Source organism: Bison bison, unplaced genomic scaffold (genome assembly GCF_000754665.1).
Source record: "Bison bison bison isolate TAMUID 2011002044 unplaced genomic scaffold, Bison_UMD1.0 scf7180017864185, whole genome shotgun sequence".
NCBI classification, from domain to species: domain Eukaryota; kingdom Metazoa; phylum Chordata; class Mammalia; order Artiodactyla; family Bovidae; genus Bison; species Bison bison.
In genome coordinates, this window is record NW_011494757.1 from 76,148 (window position 1) to 100,473 (window position 24,326).

Sequence of the window (24,326 nt, forward strand, 5' to 3'; positions counted from 1 at the left end):
GAAGGACAGGTTACTGAGAAAGAAGTACATGGGGGTGTGGAGGTGGGAGTCCATTCTTATTAAGATGAGAAGCAACAGGTTCCAAGTCAGGGTCAAAATGTATATCACCAGGAACACGACAAAGAGCACTACTATGATTCTGGGAAAATCTGAGAATCCCAACAGGATAAAATAAGTGATCTCTGTGATATTTCCTCTCCTAATCATTGGTTTGATGCTCCTAAAATTAGATAGAGAAGAGAGGATGCATTGCTGAGTCGGGTGAGATGGTAGTATCACAAATCTCATATTTCCCCCCTTTGATCCCTGGAAAAGGGGAAATGCTTTACTGTCCTTGGAAAGACGTCAGCCTTTCATCTTGTCCAGAAGTAACGTCTCGGTGTTTCAGGTTCTCAATTATCTCATGAGGTAGATCTCATGAACATTAAAAGACATATTTAAAAAGCTGAAAAGCCACTACAGTATTGTAAAGTAATTAGCTTCCAATTAAAAAAATAGATTACTTTTTAAAAATTCGAATAAAAAAAAACTTTGAAGTAAACCAGAAATTCTGTGATTGCTAGATGTAAATAAGAGATCATTGGTTAAAATACCGGGTTTTTAAGAGACCTCTGATAACTCAATGTATAACTGCTGCTTTATAATAACAAAGCATAAGTGCCTCATTCAGCATAAGTTTGAAATAGCTATTCTCTCCCAGATGGCCATCTGGAGAGATTTTTTAAACTTTCCTCTTTTACTCACAAGATAACTTGTAAAACTTTTAAAAGTATATTTAACATGGCAGCTCCTAAATAGCTGGAAACTTATATCATGATTTATAAATTGGATATTTTGGTGGGACCCAGAAGATATGCTTATTTTCAAAACTGTAAATGAACTTGGAGAGTATTACACTTAGTGAAATAAGCCAGAGAGAGAAAGACAAATAATATATAATATCATTTACATGTGGAATCTAAAAAATAAAGAAAATGAATAAAAATAATAAAAAGACAGAATAACAGTTACAGAGAAGAAGCTGAGAGTTGCTGGCTGGGAGAGGGAAGCGAGTGGGGGCAAGGCCAAGGGGCGGAGTGAAGAGGCACAGACTGCTGTTCATAAAACAAACAAACCACAGGGATACATAGAGTATAACCAATATTCTATAATGATTATGGACTGACTATAACCTTCAAAAATTGTGAATCACCACATTGTACACTTGAAGTTTATATAATATTGCACATCAACTATGCCTCAATAAAAAATGTGTCAGTCACAAAACCTAAGAGGAAGCCAGAAATTACCTCAAGACAAATGACAATGGCAATACAGCTTTTCAAAATCTATGGGATGCACCAAAAGCATTAAGTGAGAACTTCATAGAGATATAGGCCTTCTTTAGGAAAAAGGAAAAACCTAATGTACCACCTAAAAGAATTAGAAATAGAAGAATAAAGCCTAAAGTCAGCAGAAGGAATGAAATAATAAAGATCACATAAGAAATAGTAGAAAAAAATAGAAAAGACCAATAAAACCAAGAACCAGTTTTTGGAAAGATAAACAAAAATGACAAACCTTTAACCAGGATCACCAAGAAGAAAAGAGAGAGGACCCAACTAAACAAAATAGCAAATGAAAGAGGAGGAATAAAGTAAATCCCTTATATATAAACCTTCCAGTTGCAAACCTTCAAAGATGCAAACATTCATTTGCGTGTCTAAACAGGTAAGTTAGTTCACGTATCTGGCATACACTGTCACATGCTTCCATCTTCTACAAGTGGGCTTCTGTGTACTTTACGATACAATACTGTATAGGGTACAGTAGTATAATATCTTTATTTTAAGCCCACAGTGTCTGAAAGCAAGCATAGAGCCAGCAGTAATGTAGCTGGTAGACTATGGTACTTTTCAAGTTACCATATTGTAAGATTAAAAATGCTTTTTTGTGTATGTGTTTGTCTTTCATGTATTATTTGTGTGAAAAGTGTTATAAACATCTAAAAGTACCATACTACATAGCTGATTATGTTAGTTGGGTACCTAGGCTTATTTTGCTAGATTTATAAGCAAATTTGACCTGCAATGCCCTCTTGGTGTGGAACTCATGCATATGTTTGTTGTTCAGTCACTCAGTCATATCTTGAGGACTAGCAATAAAACCAATCCTACAGAGATATAAAAAAAAATCATAAGCAAATACTGTGAAGTTATACACCAACAAATTGGACAGCCTAGAAGAAATGAAAATTTTGAGAAACGTATAACCTGGAAGACTGAGTCAAAAAGAAATAGACAATTTGAGCAAACTGATCACTAGTAGTGACATTGAATTTGTAAGAAAACTCCCACCAAAGTTCCAGACCAGAGAGCATCAGAGGGGAATTCTATCCACATATAAAGAAAAACTAATAACCATCTTTCCTAAGCTATTACAAATAACTGAATTGGGGAGAACACTCTCAAATTCATTCTATAAGGTCACTATTACCCTAAAGCCAAAATCAGGCAAAGACTTTAGAAAAATAAAAAATTAAAATACAGGCCAATACCTTTGATGAACAAGGATGCAAAAATTCTCAACAAATATTGACAAACAGAATCCAACAATTTATGAAAGAATCAAACACTATCATCAACTTGGATTTATTCCAGGGTCACAAGAATAGCTTAACACACACAAATCAATTAATGTAATATGCCATATTAACAAACGAATGGATAAAAATCATGTGATCCTCTCAACAGATGCAGAAAAAGCATTTGACAAAATATAGCATCTATTCATAATTTTAAAAATACTCTTATCAAACAAAGATCAAACTTCCAGCATCCACTAGATCACAGAAAAAGCAAGAGAATTCCAGAAAAACATCTACTTCTGCTTCACTGACTATGCTAAAGCCTTTGACTGTATAAAGCACAATAAACTGTGGAAAATTCTTAAAGAGATGGGAATACCAGACCACCTTACCTGCTACCTGAGAAACCTGTATGGAGGTCAAGAAGAAATAGTTAGAACTGGATATGGAACATGGACTCGTTCAAAATTAAAATAGAAGTACGTCAAGAATATACATTGGCACCCTGTTTATTTAACTTATATGCAGAGTACATCATGCAAAATGCCAGACTGGATGAAGCTTAAGCTGGAATCATGATTGCCAGAAGAAATATCAATAACCTCAGATATGCATATGACACCACCTTTATAGCAGAAAGCTAAGAGGAACTGAAGAGCCTCTTGATGAAAGTGAAAGAGGAGAGTGAAAAAGCTGGCATAAAACTCAGCATTCAAAAAACTAAGATCATGGCATCTGGTTCCATCACTTCATGGCAAGTAGATGAGGAAAGAATGGAAACAGTGAAAGATTTTATTTTCTTGGGCTCCAAAATCACTGCAGATGGTGACTGTGGCCATGAAATTAAAAGACACTTGCTCCTTGGAAGAAAAGCTATGACAAACCTAGACAAGTGTATGAAAAAGTAGAGGCATTACTGATAAAGATGTGTCAATCAAAGCTATGGTTTTTCTAGTAGTCATGTATGGATATGAGAGTTGGACCGTAAAGAACGTTGAATGCCTAAGAATTGATGCTATGGAACTGTGGTGTTGCAGGAGACTCTTGAGAGTCCCTTGGACTGCAAGGAGATCCAACCAGTCCATCTTAAAGAAAATCAATTCTGAATATTCATTGGAAGGACTGATGCTGAAGCTGAAGCTCCAAATACTTTGGCCACCTAAAGTGAAGAGTTGACATTAGAAAAGACCCTGACACTGGGAAAGATTGAAGGCAGAAGGAGAAGGGGATGACAGAGGATGAGATGGTTGGATGACATCACAGAATCAATGGACATCAGTTTGAGCAGGTTCCAAGAGATGGTGAAGGACAGAGCAAAGACACTACAATAAAAAAAATTAAAAGCCAATAGCTTGATGAATATGGATCTAAAAACCCTCAACAAAATATTACCAAACTGAATCCAACAAGATGTAAAATGGATGATATACTACAATCAAGTTGGAGTCATCCAGGGTCACAAGGATGGTTCAACATAAGCAAATCAATCAGTGTGATACACCATATTTACAAAAGAAAAGACAAAAATCACAGCATCTCAATGGATGCAGAAAAAGCATTTGATAAAATTCAACATCATAAACACCATTTCACATGATAAAAAAAACTCTCACCAAAATGGATATAGAGGGAGCATATTTCAGCATAATACCGCTTATGACAAATCCACAGCCAATATAACACATAACAGTGAAAAACTGAAACCCTTTCTGCTAAATCCTGGAACAAGACAAGAAGGGCCACTCTCACCAAGACTATTCAATATAGTATTGGAAGTCCTACCACAGAAGTCAGACAATGAAAAGAAATAAAATGTACCCAAGTGGGAAGGGAACAGGTAAAATTGTCTTTGCATGCAAATAAGTTAAAACTTTATACAGAAACCCCTAAAGACCCCAGAGGGATGGTATGGGGAGGGAGGAGGGAGGAGGGTTCAGGATGGGGAGCACATGTATACCTGTGATGGATTCATTTTGATATTTGGCAAAACTAATACAATTATGTAAAGTTTAAAAATAAAATAAAATTTAAAAAAAATACACAGGTTTTGGCAAAAAACAGACACATGGATCAATGGAACAGAATCAAGAACCCAGAAATAAATCCATCCACTCACAGTCAATTAGTCTGCAACAGAGGAGGCAAAGATACACAATGGAGAAAAGACAGCCTCTTTAGCAAGTGGTGTTTGGAAAGCTGGACAGCCACATGTAAATCAATAAAATTAGACCATACTCTCACACCACACATAAAAATAAACAAAACTACCTTGGTGATTAAACATAAGACAGGACACCACAAAACACCTACAAGAGAACAGAGGCAAACATTCACTGATAAATGGTAGTAACAGTCTCCCAAGGTAAAAGAAACAAAAGCAAAAATAAATAAATGACACATAAAAGTGTTTGCACAGCAAAGGAAACCATAAACAAAACAAAAAGACAGCCAACAGACTGAGAGAAAATATTTGCAAGTGATGGAACTAACGAAGGCTTAGTTTCCAAAACATAAAGACAGCTCATAAAACTCAATAGCAAAAAGACCAAACAACTCAATCAAAAAATGAGCAGAAGACTCAAATAAACAGTTCTCCAAAGAAGACACACAGATGGCCAACAGGCACATGAAATGATTTTCCGTATTGCTATTTATTAGAAAATGCAGATAAAAGTGCAATGATGTATCACCTGTTAGGGAAATTAGGTGGAGGAAGTCTTGTTCAGACTTCAGAAGCAGGCCTCTCACCTGCTTCTGACCTGCCTGGACACTGCCTGGATTCTGTGCCCACTTGCAAGCACAGAAAGTCAGGTAGCACTTTAGATTAAAAAGGGAGTGGGTCTTGGAATTCTTGAGCCCCTGGAGGTCTGGCCAGTCCCCCAGGGTCCAAGAAGTCACGCTTCCCAAGGTGAAACAAACAGCATTGTAAAAGTTAAAGTGAAATCAAAGCTGCATTTTTGCACACAAACTGCTGATATCAGTTTGCACCCTTGGATTGCAAACAGGAGCCCCCCAAACTGAAATTGGAAGTCTCACCCTTTGGATGGATGCACCACCTGGGACCCTGTCCCAATAGAGACTCCAGATTGCTATTACTTGGGACTTCCCAGCACTGTTCACCTCTGGATGTAGGTTGCTGGCCCAATTTGGTGATGTGTACGCTGTTACCTCTCTCTATTGTTTCTATTTCCTTTCTTTTAATGACTGTATATTGACATTAAGTCAGATAATCTATAAAAATTGAAATTATTTGTATGTAACAAGTGGCTTCTTCTATTAATGAATCCTTTGCCCCTAAAGTAAAAGTAAAATATTTTGCAGAACAATCATCCCACACTGGTCAGAATGTTGTTGTTGTTGTTGTTCAGTCATAATGGCCATCATCAAAACATTTTAAAATAATAAGTGCTGGAACAGATGTGGAGAAAAGGGAACCACCCCACAATGTTGGGTAGGACTGTAAATTGCTGCAGCCAATATATGATCTTACAATCCCATTCCTGGGCATGTATTCAGAGAAGACTCTAATTCAAAAAGATACACACACTCCAAAGTTCATAGCAGCACCAGTTACAATAGCCAAGATATGAAAGCAGTATAAATGCCCATTAATAGAGGAATGGATGAAGAAGATGTGGTACATAAATGCAGTGAAATATTACACAGTGGAGGACAGAGAAGGTGGAATCATTTGAGAGAGTAGCATTGAAACATATACATAACCATATATAAAATAGATAGCAAGTGGGAATTTGCTGTATGACACAGGGAACCCAAAACTGGTGCTCTGTGTCAACTTAGAGGAGTGGGATGGGAGGGAGGTGGGAGGGATGTTTAAGAACAAGGGGACATATGTAGACCTGTGGCTGATTGATGTTGATGTATGGGGCAAATCAACACAACATTGTGAAATAGTTATCCTCCAATTAAAAACAAAATGAAAAAAAATTTTAAACTATGCAAATGAACTCAGAGAATGAGAAATGTTTCAGTGGTTGGAAACTAAATCTTAAAATGAAATACAACTTCCCATTATTTTCTTTTAAAAATATGTGAACATAAATCATTACTCAGTGCAAAAGTGACATGGGAGCGTCAGGGCTGAAAGGAAAATAATACAAAGAAGCTAAACTTTTTTAAAGAAAGAAAAAGAAGACGTGGTACACATATACGATGAAATATTGCCCAGCCATTAAAAAGAATGAAATAATGCCATTTGTAGCAACATAGATAGACCTAGAGATTATCATATGAAATGAAATAAGTCAGAGAGATAAAGACAGATATCATGTGATATCACTTATATGTGGAAACTAAAAAAATGATACAAACGAACTTCTCTACAAAAGAGGAATAGACTCATAGAATACAAACAGAGGGATAGCAGGGTAACTGGGGAGACGTAAATTAGGAGTTTAGGACTAATGTCTATACAGTAGTATATATAAAATGGATAAATAACAAGAACTTACTGTACAGCACAGGGAAATATATTCAATATCTTGTAATAATCTATAATGAAAAGAATCTGAAAATGAATGTGTATATATTTACATGTATGTATACAGCAGAACCACTTTGCTGTATACCTAAAACTAACACAATATTGTAAATCAATTATATTTCAGTTCTTTAAAAGGATTAGCAAAATTAATAGATATGATTTTATATAATTTTGGGATGAAAAAGAAATTTCTGAAGTAGAACAATGAACCAGAAACTATAAGAGAAAAACTATAATAATTTGAAAGTTGATTATGACTGAAAATTCCACTTACCTAAAATAATTTTGAAATACACTTGATGAAATGGCAAATATAATCACAAAATATTTTTAAGAGGCAATGTGGTAAAGCCTGTAACATAAAAAGCATAAGCAAATAAGGGGTGGGCATACATATGTAGCAAAATCTTTTTCAAATCTGATCTACTAAGGACATGGTCACTTGCGAGTTTGTGCAGGTTAAGAAAGCCAAGAATGTCACCGGATAAAGAACGATGTAAGAAGGTTCAAAGGAGGCAGTGAAACAACCACTACGTCTGTTTGGTGGAGAAGGAAATGGCAACCCACTCCAGTATTCTTGTCTGGAGAATTCCACAGACGGAGGAGCCTTGGGGGCTCTAGTCCATGGAGGTCTTAAAGAGTCAGACACGACTGAGTGACTAACACACACATGTGCTTGGAGAGGGTCACCTCTCATATCTGTGTCACCCACTCTAGCATCCTCAGAACCCCAGGATCTCCAAAGATGACAATGGAAAATTAGTGAAGTATAATTCAAAATGCCATGGAATTATACACGAGTAGTTCTGACATATTATTATGGAGTAATTAGTTTGGCTTTCCTGTACAGAAATTAATGATTCAAAGCGATATATTGAAGTGAATATCAAATCAATTATTATTTATGAAAACATCCTCAAGGGAACAAATTAAATTAGAAGTGCTCTTGGCAAGAATAAGTCAGACGTGTTTAGACCATAGTTAATTCCCATGAAGTTCAGTAAATGATTATTTTTGATTCAACACAATTCACTTTTACAAGGTAGTAGGTTTAATAGACATTATCTCGTTTTTTTCTAGATGATCCTTTACCCTCATTTTCCAGGTGGAAAAAAAAAATCATAAGGTAACAAAGTTCAAGATCCCATCCTTAAGATATTGCAGAACTGTAACTCAACATCCATAGGCCACCCCAGAGCAATATCTGATGTTTACACGACAGGTTAATCTTTTCACTGAAGGTTAGAGAAGTGGTATAAAGGAGAAAGAAACCTGGAGGAAGGGCCATAAGGGGAAGGTATGGACTTGAGAAGGGGGAAGAGTAGAAAGATGGGATCTTCTGGGGGCTATGAAAGTTCTTCTGCAAAGGTCCTACTGGATGCTTCACATGGCTATAGAGACATCACACAGTCTACTAGCCTCTCTAAATTTTGCCCTCTCACCTTCACCCAGATACCCAGAAAGACAGAGTTCTTGCCAAAGGTTGCAATTCTCTATTTCTTTTCCAAAGCAATTTTGCTTTCTGAGATGGGAACCTTTAAACCATTGTACACTCACAGCCAGAGAGATGCCCATGCTGAAAATCCTCTTAAATGTGTTACTAAGGGCAGAGCGAGGTGGGAGGGAAGATAATCAGGGGTCAAAAACTCCAAGTACTTGCTCTGTAGAGTCATGGTTGTCATGGAGTTTTGTCCCTGCTAATTTCATGCCCTATGTTACCAAGTCCCTTCTGAGTCAGTTCTCTCTCCCTTGGGCCTGACATGATCTCATCATTATAGCTTTTCTTTTCATGAAATTGGAGTCCTATGAGCCGAAATGGACATGGCGATCCTCTAGTCCTATACCTATGATTTCCAAGTGAGGATCTGAATATATGGAGCTGGAGTTTCCCCAAGATGGCAGAGTTAGCTGGAAAAATACTTTGAACACAACAAAATACATGTATATGAACACTTTCCTGTTTGCAAAGCAATTTCATTTTATAGATATACACATACCTATATGCATGCTAAGTCGCTTCAGTTGTGTCCTATTCTTTGCGACCCAGTGGACAGTAGCCCACCAAGCTCCTCTGTCTTTGGGGTCCTCCAGGCAAGAATACTGGAGTGGGTGGCCATGCCCTCCACCCAGGAATCTTCCTGACGCAGGGATCAACCTGTGTCTCTTATGTCTCCTGCAGGTGGTTTCTTCACCACTATGGAGAAGGAAATGGCAACCCACTCCAGTACTCTTGCCTAGAAAATTCATGGATCCAGGAGCCTGGTGGGCTACACTCCATGGGGTCACAAAGAGTCAGACATGACTGAGCGACTTCACTCTTCACTCAGTGTTACCTGGGAAGCCCAAATACATACGCACATTTTCTCAAATACCTAACCTCACTCAATCAACACCTTGAGAGATGGACATGGCATTATTTCCTACGCCTAAAAGAGAAATTTAAGCAGAAAGGAATACAATAAAACTAATTATCATGGTTACAGTCACAGGCATTGGTATTGGCCAAACTGAGTTGAATTTTAGCTCTTCTACTTGATGAGGGTGTGACCTCCAGCAAGTTAACCTATCTGAGATTTAGCAGTATCACCTATAATATAGGGCTGATGGTAGATTCAAGTTAGATAACGCTCATAAAGTATTTAGAGTATGTAGTATGCAGCATGCCTTCTATTAATAGTAGGTGTAATGGAGATTTCCCTGGAGTCCAGTGGTAAAGAATCAAGCTCCCAATGCGTGCTGCATGGGTTCCATCCCTGATTGTGGAACTTAGATCCTGCCTGCTGCACGATGCAGCTTCCCCACCCCCTGAAAAAAGCAGGTGTAACTAATATGTTCTAAATTGGAGTTCTTTCCCAAATATGCTGAATTACGAATCATTCACTAAAAATATCTACTTAAGATAATAATCACAAACTTTCTTGGGGTTTTATGTTTGTTTGTTTGAAATGGAGTTCATCTATCCTGTCATTCCTGGGGATATAGAGATATTTTAGGAAGGCTCCATTCTCAGTTTCATCTTCTTCACCTAATCTTACTTCTAGGGAGAAAGAGACGGGTGGGTAATGAGTTAATTATGTGATTTAACTCTTAGTAATAGAGACCCAGGCTCCCTGGGTCAGGGATGGTAAAGCTCAGATGGTAAAAAATCTGTGTGCCATGCAGGAGATCCAGGTTCGATCCCTAGGTCAGGAAGATCCTCTGGAAGATCCTCTGGAAGAGGGAATGGCAATCCACTCCAGTATTCTTGCCTGGAGAATCCCAAGGACAGAGGAGCTTGGTGGGCTACAATCCATAGGGTCGCAAAGAATAAGACACAATTGAGCAACTAACACTTCTACTACTCACTGACGCTTCTGGCTTCCTGAGAGCTCAGTCGGTAAAGAATCCGTCTGGAATGCAGGAGACCCCAGTTCGATTCCTGGGTTGGGAAGATATGCTGGAGAAGGGATAGGCTACTCACTCCTGTATTCTTGGGCTTCCCTTGTAGCTCAGCTGATAAAGAATCTGTTCACAGTGTGGGAGACCTGGGCTTGATCCCTGGGTTGGAAAGATCCCCTGGAGAAGGGAATGCCCACCCACTCCAGTACTCTGCCCTGGAGAATTCCATAGACTGTATAGTCCACGGGGTGGCAAAGAGTCAGACACACTGAGTCACTTTCACTTTCAATTTGTTAGTAGTTATATACCCTTGTGATAAAAACCAATGATTTCACCATTTAGACTGAACAGATTGTTAAGACAGATTTTAAAACATGAGGCAATCTTGATTCCAGCTTGTGTTTCATCCAGTATGGCATTTCATGTGATGTACTCTGCATATAAATTAAATAAGCAGGCTGACAATATACAGCCTTGACATACTCCTGCCTCAATTTTGAACCAGTCTGTTGTTTCATGCCTGGTTCTAACTGTTGCTTCTTGACCTGCATACAGGTTTCTCAGGACACAAGTATGGTGGTCTGGTATTTCACCTCTTTAAGAATTTTCCACAGGTTGTTATGACCCACACAGTCAAAGCCTTTAGCGCAGTCAATGAAGCAGAAGTAGATGTTTTTCTGGAATTCCTTTGCTTTTTCTATGATTCAATGGATGTTTGCAATTTTCTCTCTGGTTCCTCTCCCCTTTCTAAATCCAGCTTGTACATCTGGAAGTTCTAGGTTCACACACTATTGAATCCTAGCTTGAAGGATTTTGAGCATGACCTTGCTAGCATGTGAAATGAGTGCAATTGTGCGGTAGTTTGAACATTCTTTGGCATTGCCCTTCTTTGGGATTGGAATGAAAACTGACCTTTTCCAGTCTTGAGGCCACTGCTGAGTTTTCCATATTTGCTGGCATTTTGAGAAATGCAAATCAAAACTACAATGATGATATCAAAACTACCAGGTGATATCACCTCACACTGGTAAGAATGGCCATCATCAAAAAGTTTACAAACAATAAATGCTGGAGAAGGTGTGGAGAATAGAAATGTTCTTGTACTGTTGGTGGAAATGTAAATTGATACAATCACTTTGGAAGATCTCTTTATTTACACAGTGATTCATTGCTATAAATTTCCCCCTTAAAACTGATTTTGCTACATTTCATAAATTATATGTTGTATTTCTACTTCCTTTGTCTCAAGACATTTTTTAAATATTCATTTATTTATTTATCTGGCTGTATTGGGTCTTATCTGAAATAAGTGGGATCTTTCATTGCGCTGCACGGACTCTCTAGCTGTGGAGTATGGGCTCTGTCATTGGAGTGTGCAGGCTTAGTTCTTGTGCAGCATGTGTGATCTTACATCCTTAACCAGGGATCAAACTCATGTCCCCTGCATTGCAAGGCAGATTCTTAACCGCTGGACCACCAGCGATGTCCCAAACTTTTTTAAATTCTGAATTTGATTTCTTCCATGACCCATGATGTTCAGTAGCATGTTGTTTAACCTCCTCATATTTGCAAATTTTCCAGTATTCTTTTGTATTTAATTTCTAATTTTACACATTTGTGTCTGGAAAAGGTGTTTGATATCATTTCAATCTTATATTTCCTGAGACTTGTTCTGTGGCCTAACACATGCTCTATCTTAGAGGATGGTTCACATGCACTTGTAGCGAGAGTGCGTTTACTTCCTTTGTGCGTATGTTCTGTGTCACTTAAACATCTCTGTTTTAATGTGAAGCTTAATCCCTATGTTTCATTATGGATATTTTGTCTGGAAGATCTATCCATTGTTAAAAGTGGGATATTGAATTTCCTTACTATTATTGTAATGTTATCTGCTTCTTCCTTCAAGTCTGTTAATATTTTATTTGTATATTTACATGTTCTATTCTGAGTTTGTATATATTTACAAGTGCTATATCCCTTTGTGGTATGATCTCTTTATCATTGTATAATGACTTTCTTTGCCGCTTATAATACTTTTTGTCTTAAAGGCTAATTTTTCTGAGATGAGTATAGCTTAACCCTGCTCTATTTTGGATTTTACTTACATGGAAATACTTTTTCCATCCCTTTACTTTCAATCCATTTCAATTTCTTTCAGTTCTTAAAGCTGTAGGGAGTGTCTTGTAGATACATACAGCTGGGCTCAACTTTTATATCTGTTCACCACTCATTCTGTTTGATTGGAGAATTTAGTATTTATATTTAAATTCTTATTGACAGATGTGAATTTACTATTGCCATTCTGTTTATTTTTCTGACTGGTTTGTAATTCCTTTCTTTCTTCTTCTGCTTTCTTTATAATTTGCTGATTTTGTGTAGTGGTATGCTTAGATTCATTTCTCTTTATCTTCTGTGAATTGACTATAGATTGGCTTTGTATTAACCATGAGGCTTACATTAAAGATCTTATCCTAAAACACTCTGTTTTAACAGGAAAACAACTTAATATTCAAATGCATGCAAGAACAGTTTTTACCTTGCTCTCTCACATTTTACTATTTTGATGTAATAATTTACATTATTTTATCTTGTATATCCATTAACAATTTATCGGAGTGTTAGTTATGTTTTCCTCTTCTGAGTTTTACCTTCACAACAGATTTATAAGTGACATACCAGCATGGCTACTCCAGCATATTCAGAATTCCACATTATTGACTCCTACCAGAGAGATTTAGGTTTTTATATGTTTTGCATTGCTAATTAGTGACCTTTTGTTTCTGCTTGAAAAACTCCCTTTAACATTTGTTGTAAAGTCAATCTAGTGTAAAATCATCAGATTCCTTTTTCTGGAAAACTATCTATCGTTCCTTCAATCCTGAAGGACACTTATCCAGATAGACCACTGTTGGTTGGCAAGTTTTTCTTTCAGCACTTTGAGTATATAGTGCCACTGCCTTTGGGCTGAAACATTCCAGTGAAAAAGCTACTAATAGCCTTAAGGACGTTCTCTTGTATGTAACAAGTTGCTTTTCTCTTGCAGCTTTTACGATTATTTCCTTGTCTTTACCTTTGACATTTTATTTGTGATATGCTCAGTTTGGTTCTCTTTGTATTCAAATCACTAATCATCAGGGAAATGTAAATTAAAGCCACAATGATACATCACTTCACAGCTGTTAGAATGGCAATCAGTAAGAAAAAGGGAGAGCACAGGTGTTGGTAAGGAAGTGGCAATAAGAGAATGCTTGTACACTGAGGGTGGGGATACACAAATGGGCTCGGCTGCTACAGAAAACATTATGGAGATTCCTCAAAAAATTAAGAATAGATCTACCATATGATCCAGCAATCCCACTTATGGGTATATATCCAATGGAAATAAAAATAGGATATCAAAAAATATGTGCTTCCATATTTATTGCCACATTAATCACAAAGCCAAAATATGGAAACAAGCTAAGTGTCCATCAACAGATGATTTGATGATGAAGACAAGGGGCATACAAACAGTGGAAAAATGTTCAGCTTCGATAGGAGCAGAGGAACTGAAGAGGTGAATTTAGAGGGCACAGACTTGCAATTGGAGGATGAATAAGTTCTGGAGGTCTAAGGCACAGCATAGTGACTATAATCAACACTGTATTGTCAACATGTAGCAGATGTCTCTTCTACTGAAGACTTCAGAGACTAATAGAAACAAATTTTGCATACAATCTTACACATTTTTAAATAGCAATGCTTAAGAAAACATAGGTGGAGGTGAAGTGGGCACATATCCTTTATTTATTTATTTATTTATTTAATAAATATTTAATAAATAATAAATAAATATAATATTTATTTAAATATTGCACCATTTCTTTGGCATGGGGTAGCCCTAATTATACTCTAGCAAAAGTTCAACAGTTCCCCTTCTCTCAGTCGTATTCATGTGTTAACTAATGGAAAATTGTACAAGGGCTTCAAATACTTCTTCACTTTCAGTTGTTAATTAAGTACGATAATTCATGGGACCATCGGCGTTGACACCCTAACACAGCATTAAGAATCCAATGACTATGTGAAACAGATCGTCAGTCCAGGTTTGATGCATGAAACAAGATGCTCAGGGCTGGTGCACTGGGATGATCCTGAGAGATGGGATGGGAAGGGGAGGGTGGAGGGGGGTTCAGGGAGGGGACACATGTACACCCATGGCTGATTCAAGTCAACGTATGGCAAAACCACTACAATATTTTAAAATAATTGGCCTCCAGTTAAAATAAATAAATTAAAACAAAACAACAACAACAAGAAAAGAATCCAATGACTCTCTAAGGATAAAATATAAATTAATGATACAATGTAAGTAGTTGGTTCAAGTCTGGGAGATCTGGAAAGTCAACAGTCAGGATAACACCTTGTTTTTCTTTTTAACCAGACCTTGGGACCACAAATGTACATCCTGCTTCTGAAGACAAAAATTGGCTACAGCTGATAACCCTGCTTATCCCACAAACTATTTCCTTTCTTGCCCCTTGAGGTTTGAGGTTTGCAGGAAAATATCAGCATTAAAGTACTTCTAGCCATTCCATCTTGGTGATTATATTGCCTGCATACAACCATAAAGGTCTCAGACGTGACATGTTGAACACAGACAATAGAAAGGAATGTATATTGGTTTTTCCATATTGGCTCTTACTCTGCAACATTGAATATTTGGTGACTTTATTATTGCCATGAATTCTCACGCAATTCTCATCACCTCAAATATGTTCGGATGCTTGAAATAGCAGGAATTGTTTTGACAGGACGATCCCACTAGCTATGTCAACCAGGGGTAAACTTTCCAGACCTACTGAGGGAGGGAAAGAGGGGCTTGACTTCCATAATGTCAGAAACTGCTACTGACTGTGACATGGATTTTGAACATCATCCCCATCCGTAATTCCCACTGGACGCTAGATGCAAAATGTTACATCATCAGAATCATAAGTTAACAGCCCTGAAGGGGCCGCACACTTCATTCCACCTCTCTTTATTGTTCAAATCATGTCCTCCTGTTTAGACTACAACTGTGGAACTAGAATCTGATCAACAACTTATCAGATAAAAAGCACTGAAAGAGGTATTACTCAAACCTTAGTTGTGTCGGACAAGTCTTCCGGGAAGGCACAACTAGGCCAACTGTATACCTTGTTTCTGTCCAAAGACACACCCTCTCTGTGTGTTCGTTCTCATTCCGGCCAGAAACACAGAATGGACGTCGATGACGACCACATCTGGATTATGCTGCGTCAGAATATTTGGGGGACAAGGTTTACCCGCTCCTGGGGCTTCAGCCAGGTGTCTCTCCTCTAGGGTCAGAAGGCTCATCTCAGAAGTAGAAAAGAAGCAACAGGTTCTAAACCTTGACGTTTCATGAATAATTGTTAATAGATTAATAAATAATGAGGCCACTCCACATGGAGGATAAAACAATGAGTCTCTAGGACTTAAAGATACTGTGTCTGTGTAGTTCGATTCAGTTGTTGGTCCATTTTGGCATATTATCTGGGTCAAATTAGGTCTTCTTTGTCAAAGGCAGAATGAACTTTGTTGTAGTCCATTCATATAAATATTATTGAGGGTTAAGGTAGGTCATTCTAACATGACAAATCCGTCAGAAATCTCAGTCTCTGGCCTCAGCAACACCGTCTCTTCTTTTGCAACCTCTTCAAGGCATCTTTGATTTCTTTGTTCCTCAGACTGTAAATCAAAGGATTCAACATGGGAATCACCACCGTATAGAAGACTGATGCAAATCTGTCAAAGCTGGAGGAACCACCAGAGCTGGAACTTAAATAGACAAAGATACTTGAGGTATAGAAGAGAGTGACTGCTGTCAGGTGGGAAGCACAGGTGTTGAAAGCCTTGGACCTGCCACTTGCTGTCGTGATCTTCATGATGGAGATGACAATGTAGACATAGGATATCATGATAACTAAGGCATTTATTATCCCAAAGATCATTGTTAATATGGCAGTCAAGAGTTGTACAAAGAAAGTGTCAGTGCAGGATAGAAGTAACAGCTGGGGCAGGTCACAGAAGAAGTGGTTGATGACATTAGGCCCACAGAAGTGGAGCTGGAACATAGCACACAATTGGGATATAGAAGCAGAGAGTCCAGCCAAGTAGGATCCCAGCACCATCCGATCACAGAGAGCAGGCGACATGACTGACGAATAGAGGAGTGGGTTACAAATGGCGGCATATCGGTCATAAGCCATGGCGGTCATGAGGCAAGACTCACTCAACCCCATGGTGGAGAATACAAAGTACTGAACAGCACAAGCCACAAAGGTGATAGTCTGCCGCTCCTGGAAGAAGTCGTAGAGCATCTTGGGGGCTGTGGAGGTCACGTAGCAGATGTCCATGAAGGACAGGTTACTGAGAAAGAAGTACATGGGGGTGTGGAGGTGGGAGTCCATTCTTATTAAGATGAGGAGCGACAGGTTCCAAGTCATGGTCAAAATGTATATCAACAGGAATACGACAAAGAGCACTACTATGATTCTGGGAAAATCTGAGAATCCCAACAGGATAAAATGAGTGATCTCTGTGATATTTCCTCCTCCAATCATTGGTTTGATGCTCCTAAAATCAGAAAAGAGACAAGAAAATGCATCGCAGGCTCACCAATTGAGATTGTAGCATCACAATTCTCATATACACCATACTTTTCCTCCACTGAGCCCTGGATAAAAGGAAACGCTCTGCTGCCCTGGAGAAAAGATCTCAGCTTTTCGTCTTGGATTGTCAGGAAGTGCCTCCTCAGTGCTTCAGGTTCTCAATTATTTCATGAGGTCTCATGATAATTAAAAGATACATTTAAAAAGTTGAAAATTTTTTTAAAAAGCAATAGAAATCTTGTGATTATTATATATAAGGAAGAGATCATTGATTAAAATGCTGGGTTTTTTGAAGACCTCTAATAATGTATAACTGCTGCTTTATAATAATGTGGTATCATTTCAGGATAAATTTGAAGTAGCTTTTCTCCTAGATGATCATCTAGAGAGATTTTCATATTTTCTTCTTTTATCCATAGGAAAGTTACTCCATTTATAATAACCTCTCAATCTTTTTACAAATATATTTATTACAGTGGCTCCTAAATGGCCTAGAAAAGTATATCCTGACTTGTAATCCTGAGTTGTTGGAGAGATACAGCATGTGTGCCCAATTAAGTTGCATTGTAAGTGTTCTTAGGGAGGCCTTCATGTAAAATATTTCAAAAATTAGCTAGTACAACTCACTACTGGCCCCCATTATTGGCCTGTTTTTATGATATTTTTCTTCTTAGGAAATAGCAGAGAACTGTGGTTAAGGTTTCAGACTTCGGAGTTTTAGTTTTGAGTGTCATAATCAAGATGGCATTATAGATTATTCCTAATTTCAGTTCCCCTCACTTAAAAAGTAACTAGCAACTATTCATAGGAAGAATACCAGTGTGAAAATCCTAAAACACAGAGATGAATGTGAAGCACCCCTCTGGACCACATTACCAAGAAGAACCACATTAGGGGAGTAGAGAAGTTCCTCTCTGACAGACTTGCCCTTCCCCACTACTGGCTCAGTGTCACACCAAGAGGGCTCCTCTTGGTCTATGGTTTTCCTGCCAAACTGGACAACCTAGGAAAAATGAATAAATTTCTAGAAATATACAACTTAGGAAAACTGAATCAAGGGGAAACAGAAAGACTAAACAGGCCAATAATGACTAAGGAGATTGAATCAGTAAATAAAAACCTCCCAGCAAAGAAATGCCCAGGACCAGAAGGCTTCATGATGAATTCTATCAAACATTTAAAGAAGATTAACGCCAGTCATTTTCAAAGTTTTCCAAAAAGTTAAAGAAAAAATAACATTTCCAAACTCATTTTACAAAGCCAATATTACTTTGATACCAAAGTGAGATAGGGAAATTACAAGAAAATAAAATCACAGGTCATTACCCTTGATAAATGGAGATTTTTAAACTCTCAACAAAATACTAGCAAATAAAATTCAGCAGCACATAGAAAGGATCATACACCATGATCTAGTAGGGTTCATTCTTGAGATGCAAGAACAGGTCGATCAATCAATGTGATACACTGCTTTAATATAATGAAATGTAAAAATCACATAAGCCTCTCAATAAATGCACAAAAAGCATTTGGCAAATTCAACATCCAATCATGATAAAAATTCATGAGTCAAGTATAGAAAGACTTCATCTCAACATAATAAAGCACATCGTAACATGCCTTCATCTAACATACTCAGTGGTGAGTGACTGAAGGTGTCTCTCCTAAGATCAGGAGTAAGACAAGTAACTAACCATTCCTACTCAACTTAGCTCTAGAAATCCAAGCAAGGTCAATCAGGCATGAAAGATAAATAAACAAATAAATGCCATGAGAATTGGAAATAATTGAAACTGTTTCTGTTTGTGTACAACATGATTTTTTTTGACAACATGATTTTTAATACAGAAAATCCTAAAGATTCCACCCCAAAACAGTAAGATCTTATGAACAAGTTTAGTTAACTGCAGTATACCAAATCAACAGATAGAAATCAGTTGCATTTCTATTACCTAGAACAAATTATCTGAAAAAAAGAAATAAAACAATTCCATTTACAGTAGTATCAAAAACAAAACACTCAGGAATGAATTAACTGAGGAGATGAAAGATCTTCAAAATGAACACTCACTATAAGACACTGACAAAAGAAAATGACAAGACATCAGTAAATAGAAAGATCTTCCATCTTCATGGATTGAAAGAACAGATATTGTTAAATTGTCCATAATGCCCAAAGCCATTGATAGATTCAATGCAATACCTATCAAGATTACAAAGACATTTTTCACAGAAATATAACAACAATCCTAAAATTGGCATGGCACCACAAATACCCTGGACAGACAAAGCAATCCTGAGAAAGAGACCAAAGCTGGAGACATTATGCTTCCTGATTTCAAATTGCATTACAAAGCTATAGTAAAAAAAAAAAAAGTGAGATTATATCAAACTAAAAAGCAAAAGAAATAAACAAAAGGAAAAGGCAATCCATGAATTGGGAGAAAATATTTGCAGAAACACTTCTAGTAAGGAGTTCGCATCCAAAATACATAAAGAACTCATGCTCACTAGAGAGTTATTTACAATTATTACAATAGCCAAAACATTGAAACAACTTAGATGTCCACTGAAAGGTGAATGGCTACTATGGCCATACTACCCTGAATGTGTCTGATCTTGTCTGAAAAGTGAATGAACAAAACAAAATTACACACATGCACACACACACACACACACACACACACACATATATATATATACACACGTGTATACATATATATGAACTATTCGGACATGAAAAAGAAAACCTTGGCATTTGCAACAGCTTGGATAGATCTCAAGGGCATTCTGCTAAGTGAGATCAGTCACACAGAGAAAAACAAATACTGTATAATCTCCCTTTATGGAGAATCTAAAAATAAATCTCATTTAAAAAAAAATCAGATTGTGATTGACAGAGGCAGGAGTAGAAGATGGAGGAACTGGTTAAAAATGATCAGAAGATATAAACTCCCAGTTAGAAGATAAGTTCTGGGGATACAATGTACAACATGATGACATTAGTTAATAATACTGTATTGTATACTTGAAAGTTTCTAAGAAAATAGACCTCAAAAGATCTCATAATAAGGAATAACATTATGTCTACGGCAAGTGATGGATGCTGACTATTTTATGGTGGTGATCACTGAGCAGTATATACATGCATCAAGTCATTATGTGTGCACCTTGCTGCCATTGTCCGGTTGCTAAGTCCCATCTGACTCTTCAGGACAGCAGCACACCGGGCTCCTCTGTCCACTGTCGCCCGGAGCTTGCTCAAACTCATGCTCATTAGGTCAACGATGCCATCCAACTGTATCATCCTCTGTCACCCTCTTCTCCTCCTGCCGTCAATCTTTCCCAGCATCAGGGTCTTTTCTAATGAGTCAGCTCTTCACATGAGGTGGCCAATGTATTAGAGTTTCAGCTTCAGCATCAGTTCTTCCAACGAATATATTTAGGGTTGATTTCCATTAGGATGGAGTGGTTGGATCTCTCTGTAGTCCAAGGGACTTCCAAGAGTCTTCTCCAACACCACAATTAAAGTGCATCAATTCTTCAGCGCTCAGCCTTCTTTATGGTCCAACTGTCACATCTATACATGACTACTGGAAAAACCATGGCAAAGAGATGGTTCTGTCAGCAAAGAGATGTCTCTGTTTTTTAATATACTGTCTAGGTTTGTCGTAGCTTTTCTTCTGAGAAGCAAACGGCTTTTAAATTCATGGCTGCAGCCACTGTCTGAGGTGATTTTGGAGCTCAAGAAAATAAAATCTGTCACTGTTCCCACTTCTTCCCCATCTATTTGCCATGAAGTAATGGGACTGGATGTCATGATCTGCATTTTTGAATGTTGAGTTTTAAGCCAGCATTTTCACTCTCTTTTTTCACCCATATCAAGAGACTCTTTATAAAGTTTCTTTTCTCTTTCTGCCATTAAAGTGATATCATCCACATATCTGAGGTTGCTGATATTTCTCCCAGCAATCTTAATTCCAGCTGGTGATTCATCCAGCCCAACATTTCACATGATGTACTCTGCATATATGTTAAATGAGCAGGATGACAGTATACAGCCTTGACGTACTCCTGCCTCAATTTTGAACCAGTCTATTGCTTCATGTCTGGTTCTAACTGTTGCTTCTTGACCTGCATACAGGTTTCTCAGGACACAAGTAAGGTAGCCTGGTTTTCTCACCTCTTTAAGAATTTTCCACAGGTTGTTGTGATCCACACAATCAAAGCCTTTAGCACAGTCAATGAAGCAGAAGTAGATGTTTTTCTGGAATTCCCTTGCTTTTTCTATGCTTCAACAGATGTTGGCAATTTGATCTCTGGTTCCTCTGCCTTTTCTAAATCCAGCTTGTACATCTGGAATTTCTCAATTTACATGCAGCTGAAGAAAGCTGAGCACCGAAGAATAGATGCTTTTGAACTGTGGTGTTGGAGAAGACTCTTGAGAGTCCCTTGGACTGCAAGGAGATCCAACCAGTCCATTCTAAAGGAGATCAGCCCTGGGTGTTCTTTGGAAGGAATGATGCTAAAGCTGAAACTCCAATACTTTGGCCACCTCATGCGAAAAGTTGTCTCATTGGAAAAGCCTCTGATGCTGGGAAAGATTGGGGGCAGGAGGAGAAGGGGATGACAGAGGATGAGATGGCTGGATGGCACAACCAACTTGATGGACATGAGTTTGGGTGAACTCCGGGAGTTGGTGATGGACAGGGAGGCCTGGCATGCTGCGATTCATGGGGTGGCAGAGTCAGACACGACTGAGCAACTGAACTGAACTGAAGCCAAGCTTGAAGGATTTTGAGCATTACCTTGCTAGTGTGTGAAACGAGTGCAGTTGTAAGATAGTTTAGATGTCCTTTGGCATTGCCTTTCTTTGGGATTGGAATGAAAACTGACCTTTTCCAGTCCTGTGGCCACTGCTGAGTTTTCCAAATCTAGTGGCATATTGAGTGCAGCATTTTCACAGCATCATCTTTTAGAATTTTTAATAGCTTAGATGTAATTCCATCACCTCCTCTAGCTTTGTTCGTAGTGATGCTTCCTAAGGCCCACTTGACTTCACATTCCAGGATGTCTGGCTCTAGATGACTGACCACATCATCATGCTTAACTGGTCATTAAGAGCTTTTCTGTATAGTTCTTCTGTGTATTCTTGTCACCTCTTGTTAATCTCTTCTTCTTCTGTTAGGTCCATAGCATTTCTGTCCTTTATTGTACCCATCTTTGCATGAAATGTTCCCTTGGTATCTCTAATTTTCTTGAAGAGATTGCTAGTCTTTCCAGTTCTATCGTTTTCCTCTATTTCTTTGCACTGTTCACTTAAGAAGGCTTTCTTATCTCTCCTTGCTCTTCTCTGGAACTCTGCACTCACTTGGGTATACCTTTCCCTTTCTCCTTTGCCTTTCACTTCTCTTGTTTTCTCTGCTATCTGTAAGCTCTCCTCAGAAAACCATTTTGCCTTCCTACATTTCTTTTTTTTTGGAGGGAGGGGATGATTTTGGTCACTGATTCCTGTACAATGTTATGAACCTCTGTCCATATTTTTCAGGCACTCTTGCTGCCAGATCTAATCCCTTGAATCCATTTGTCTCCTCCACTGTATAGCTATAAGGGAATTTATTTAGGTCATACCTGAATGGCCTCATGGTTTTCCCTAGTTTCTTCAGTTTAAGCCTGAATTTTGCAATCAAGAGCTGATGATCTGGGCCAGAGTCAGCTCCCAGTCTTCTTCTTGCTGACTGTATGGAGTTTCTCCATCTTTGGCTGCAAAGAATATAGTCCATCTGATTTCGGTATTGACCATCTGTTGATGTCTATGAGTAGAGTCATCTCTTGCGTTGTTGGAAGAGCATGTTTGCTATTACCAGTATGTTTTCTTGACAAAACTCTGTTAGCCTTTGCCCTGCTTTATTTTGTACTCCAAGGCCAAACTTGTCTGTTACTCCAGGTATCTCTTGACTTCCTACATTGAAATTTGAATCCCCTATGATGAAAAAGACATCTTTTGGTGTTAGTTCTAGAAGGTCTTGTAGTTCTTCATAGAACCATTCCAGTTCAGCTTCTTCAGCAGTAGTGATTGGGGCATAGACTTGGATTACTGTGATGTTGAATGATTTGCCTTGGAAAGGAACCAAGATCATTCTGTCGTATTTGAGATTGCACCCAAGTCCTGCATTTCAGATTCTTTTGTTGATTATGAGGACTACCCCATTTCTTCTAAGGGATTCTTGCCTACAGTAGTGGATATAATGGTCATCTGAATTAAATTTGCCCTTGACCATCCAGTTTAGTTCACTGTTTCCTAAAATGTCAATGTTCATTCTTGCCGTCTTCTGCTTGACCACATCCAATTTACCTTGATTCATGGACCTCACATTCCAGGTTCCTATGCAATATTGTTCTTTATAGCACTGGAGTTTATTTTCACATGCAGACACAGCCACAACTGGGAGTTGTTTGCACTTTGGCACTTTGAGGCACCAGCCTCTTCATTCTTCCTGGAACTATTTCTCTGCTCTTTCCAGTAGCATATTGGGCACCTACCGACCTGGAGAGTTCATCTTGCAGTGTTCTGTCTTCTTGTCTTATCATGTTGTTCATGGGATTCTCAAAGCAAGAATACCAAAGGGGTTGGCCATTCCCTTCTCCAGTGACCCACGTTTTGTCAGAACTCCCACCATGACCTGTCCGTCTTGGGTGGCCCTGCATGACATGGCTCATAGCTTCATTGAGTTACACAAGGCTGTGGTCCGTGTGATGGTTTTGGTTAGCTTTCTCTGCTTGTGGTTTTGGTCCTGGAGGCTGTGGGATCATAGTTCTTGCTTCTTCTGTCTGCCCTCTGGTGGATGAGGATAAGAGACTTCCTGACGAAGGGACTGGCCATGGGGGAAAGTAGGTCTTGCTCTGGTGGGCAGGGCCGTGCTCTGTAAGACTTGAATCGAATTGTCTGCAGACGGCTGGGGCTGTGAGCCCTCTCTGTCCGCTGTTCAGCCTAAGGCAGCCCAGCCCTTGAGTCTGCAGGCTCTCTGGTATGGCTGATGGATACCTCCTCAAGAAGACTTATGCCAACACACCCGCCTCCCAGGACTGTGGCTGCCGGCACCTCTGTCCCCAGAGCAGGACCCTGCCGGCCACGCCTCTGCAGGAGACCCCCAACACTCACAGGCAGGTTTGGCTCAGTCTCTTCTGGGAATCACTGGGGGTCCTGGTGCACACAAGTTTTGTT

The 24,326-nt window shown here is 38.6% G+C and overlaps 1 protein-coding gene across 1 annotated transcript; it reads right to left on the bottom strand.

The window, feature by feature from the left end:
* Positions 1 to 16,114: 16,114 nt before the first annotated feature.
* LOC104991285 (olfactory receptor 5AN1) lies at positions 16,115 to 17,053 on the bottom strand. Its single transcript, XM_010843702.1, has one exon. The coding sequence runs from the start codon at positions 17,051 to 17,053 to the stop codon at positions 16,115 to 16,117; it is 939 nt and encodes a 312-aa protein (XP_010842004.1).
* Positions 17,054 to 24,326: the final 7,273 nt, after the last annotated feature.

What these genes read in the sequence shown, in the direction of transcription:
- LOC104991285 (XM_010843702.1), bottom strand. Translation starts at nt 17,053, where the DNA reads ATGATTGGAGGAGGAAATATCACAGAGATCACTCATTTTATCCTGTTG.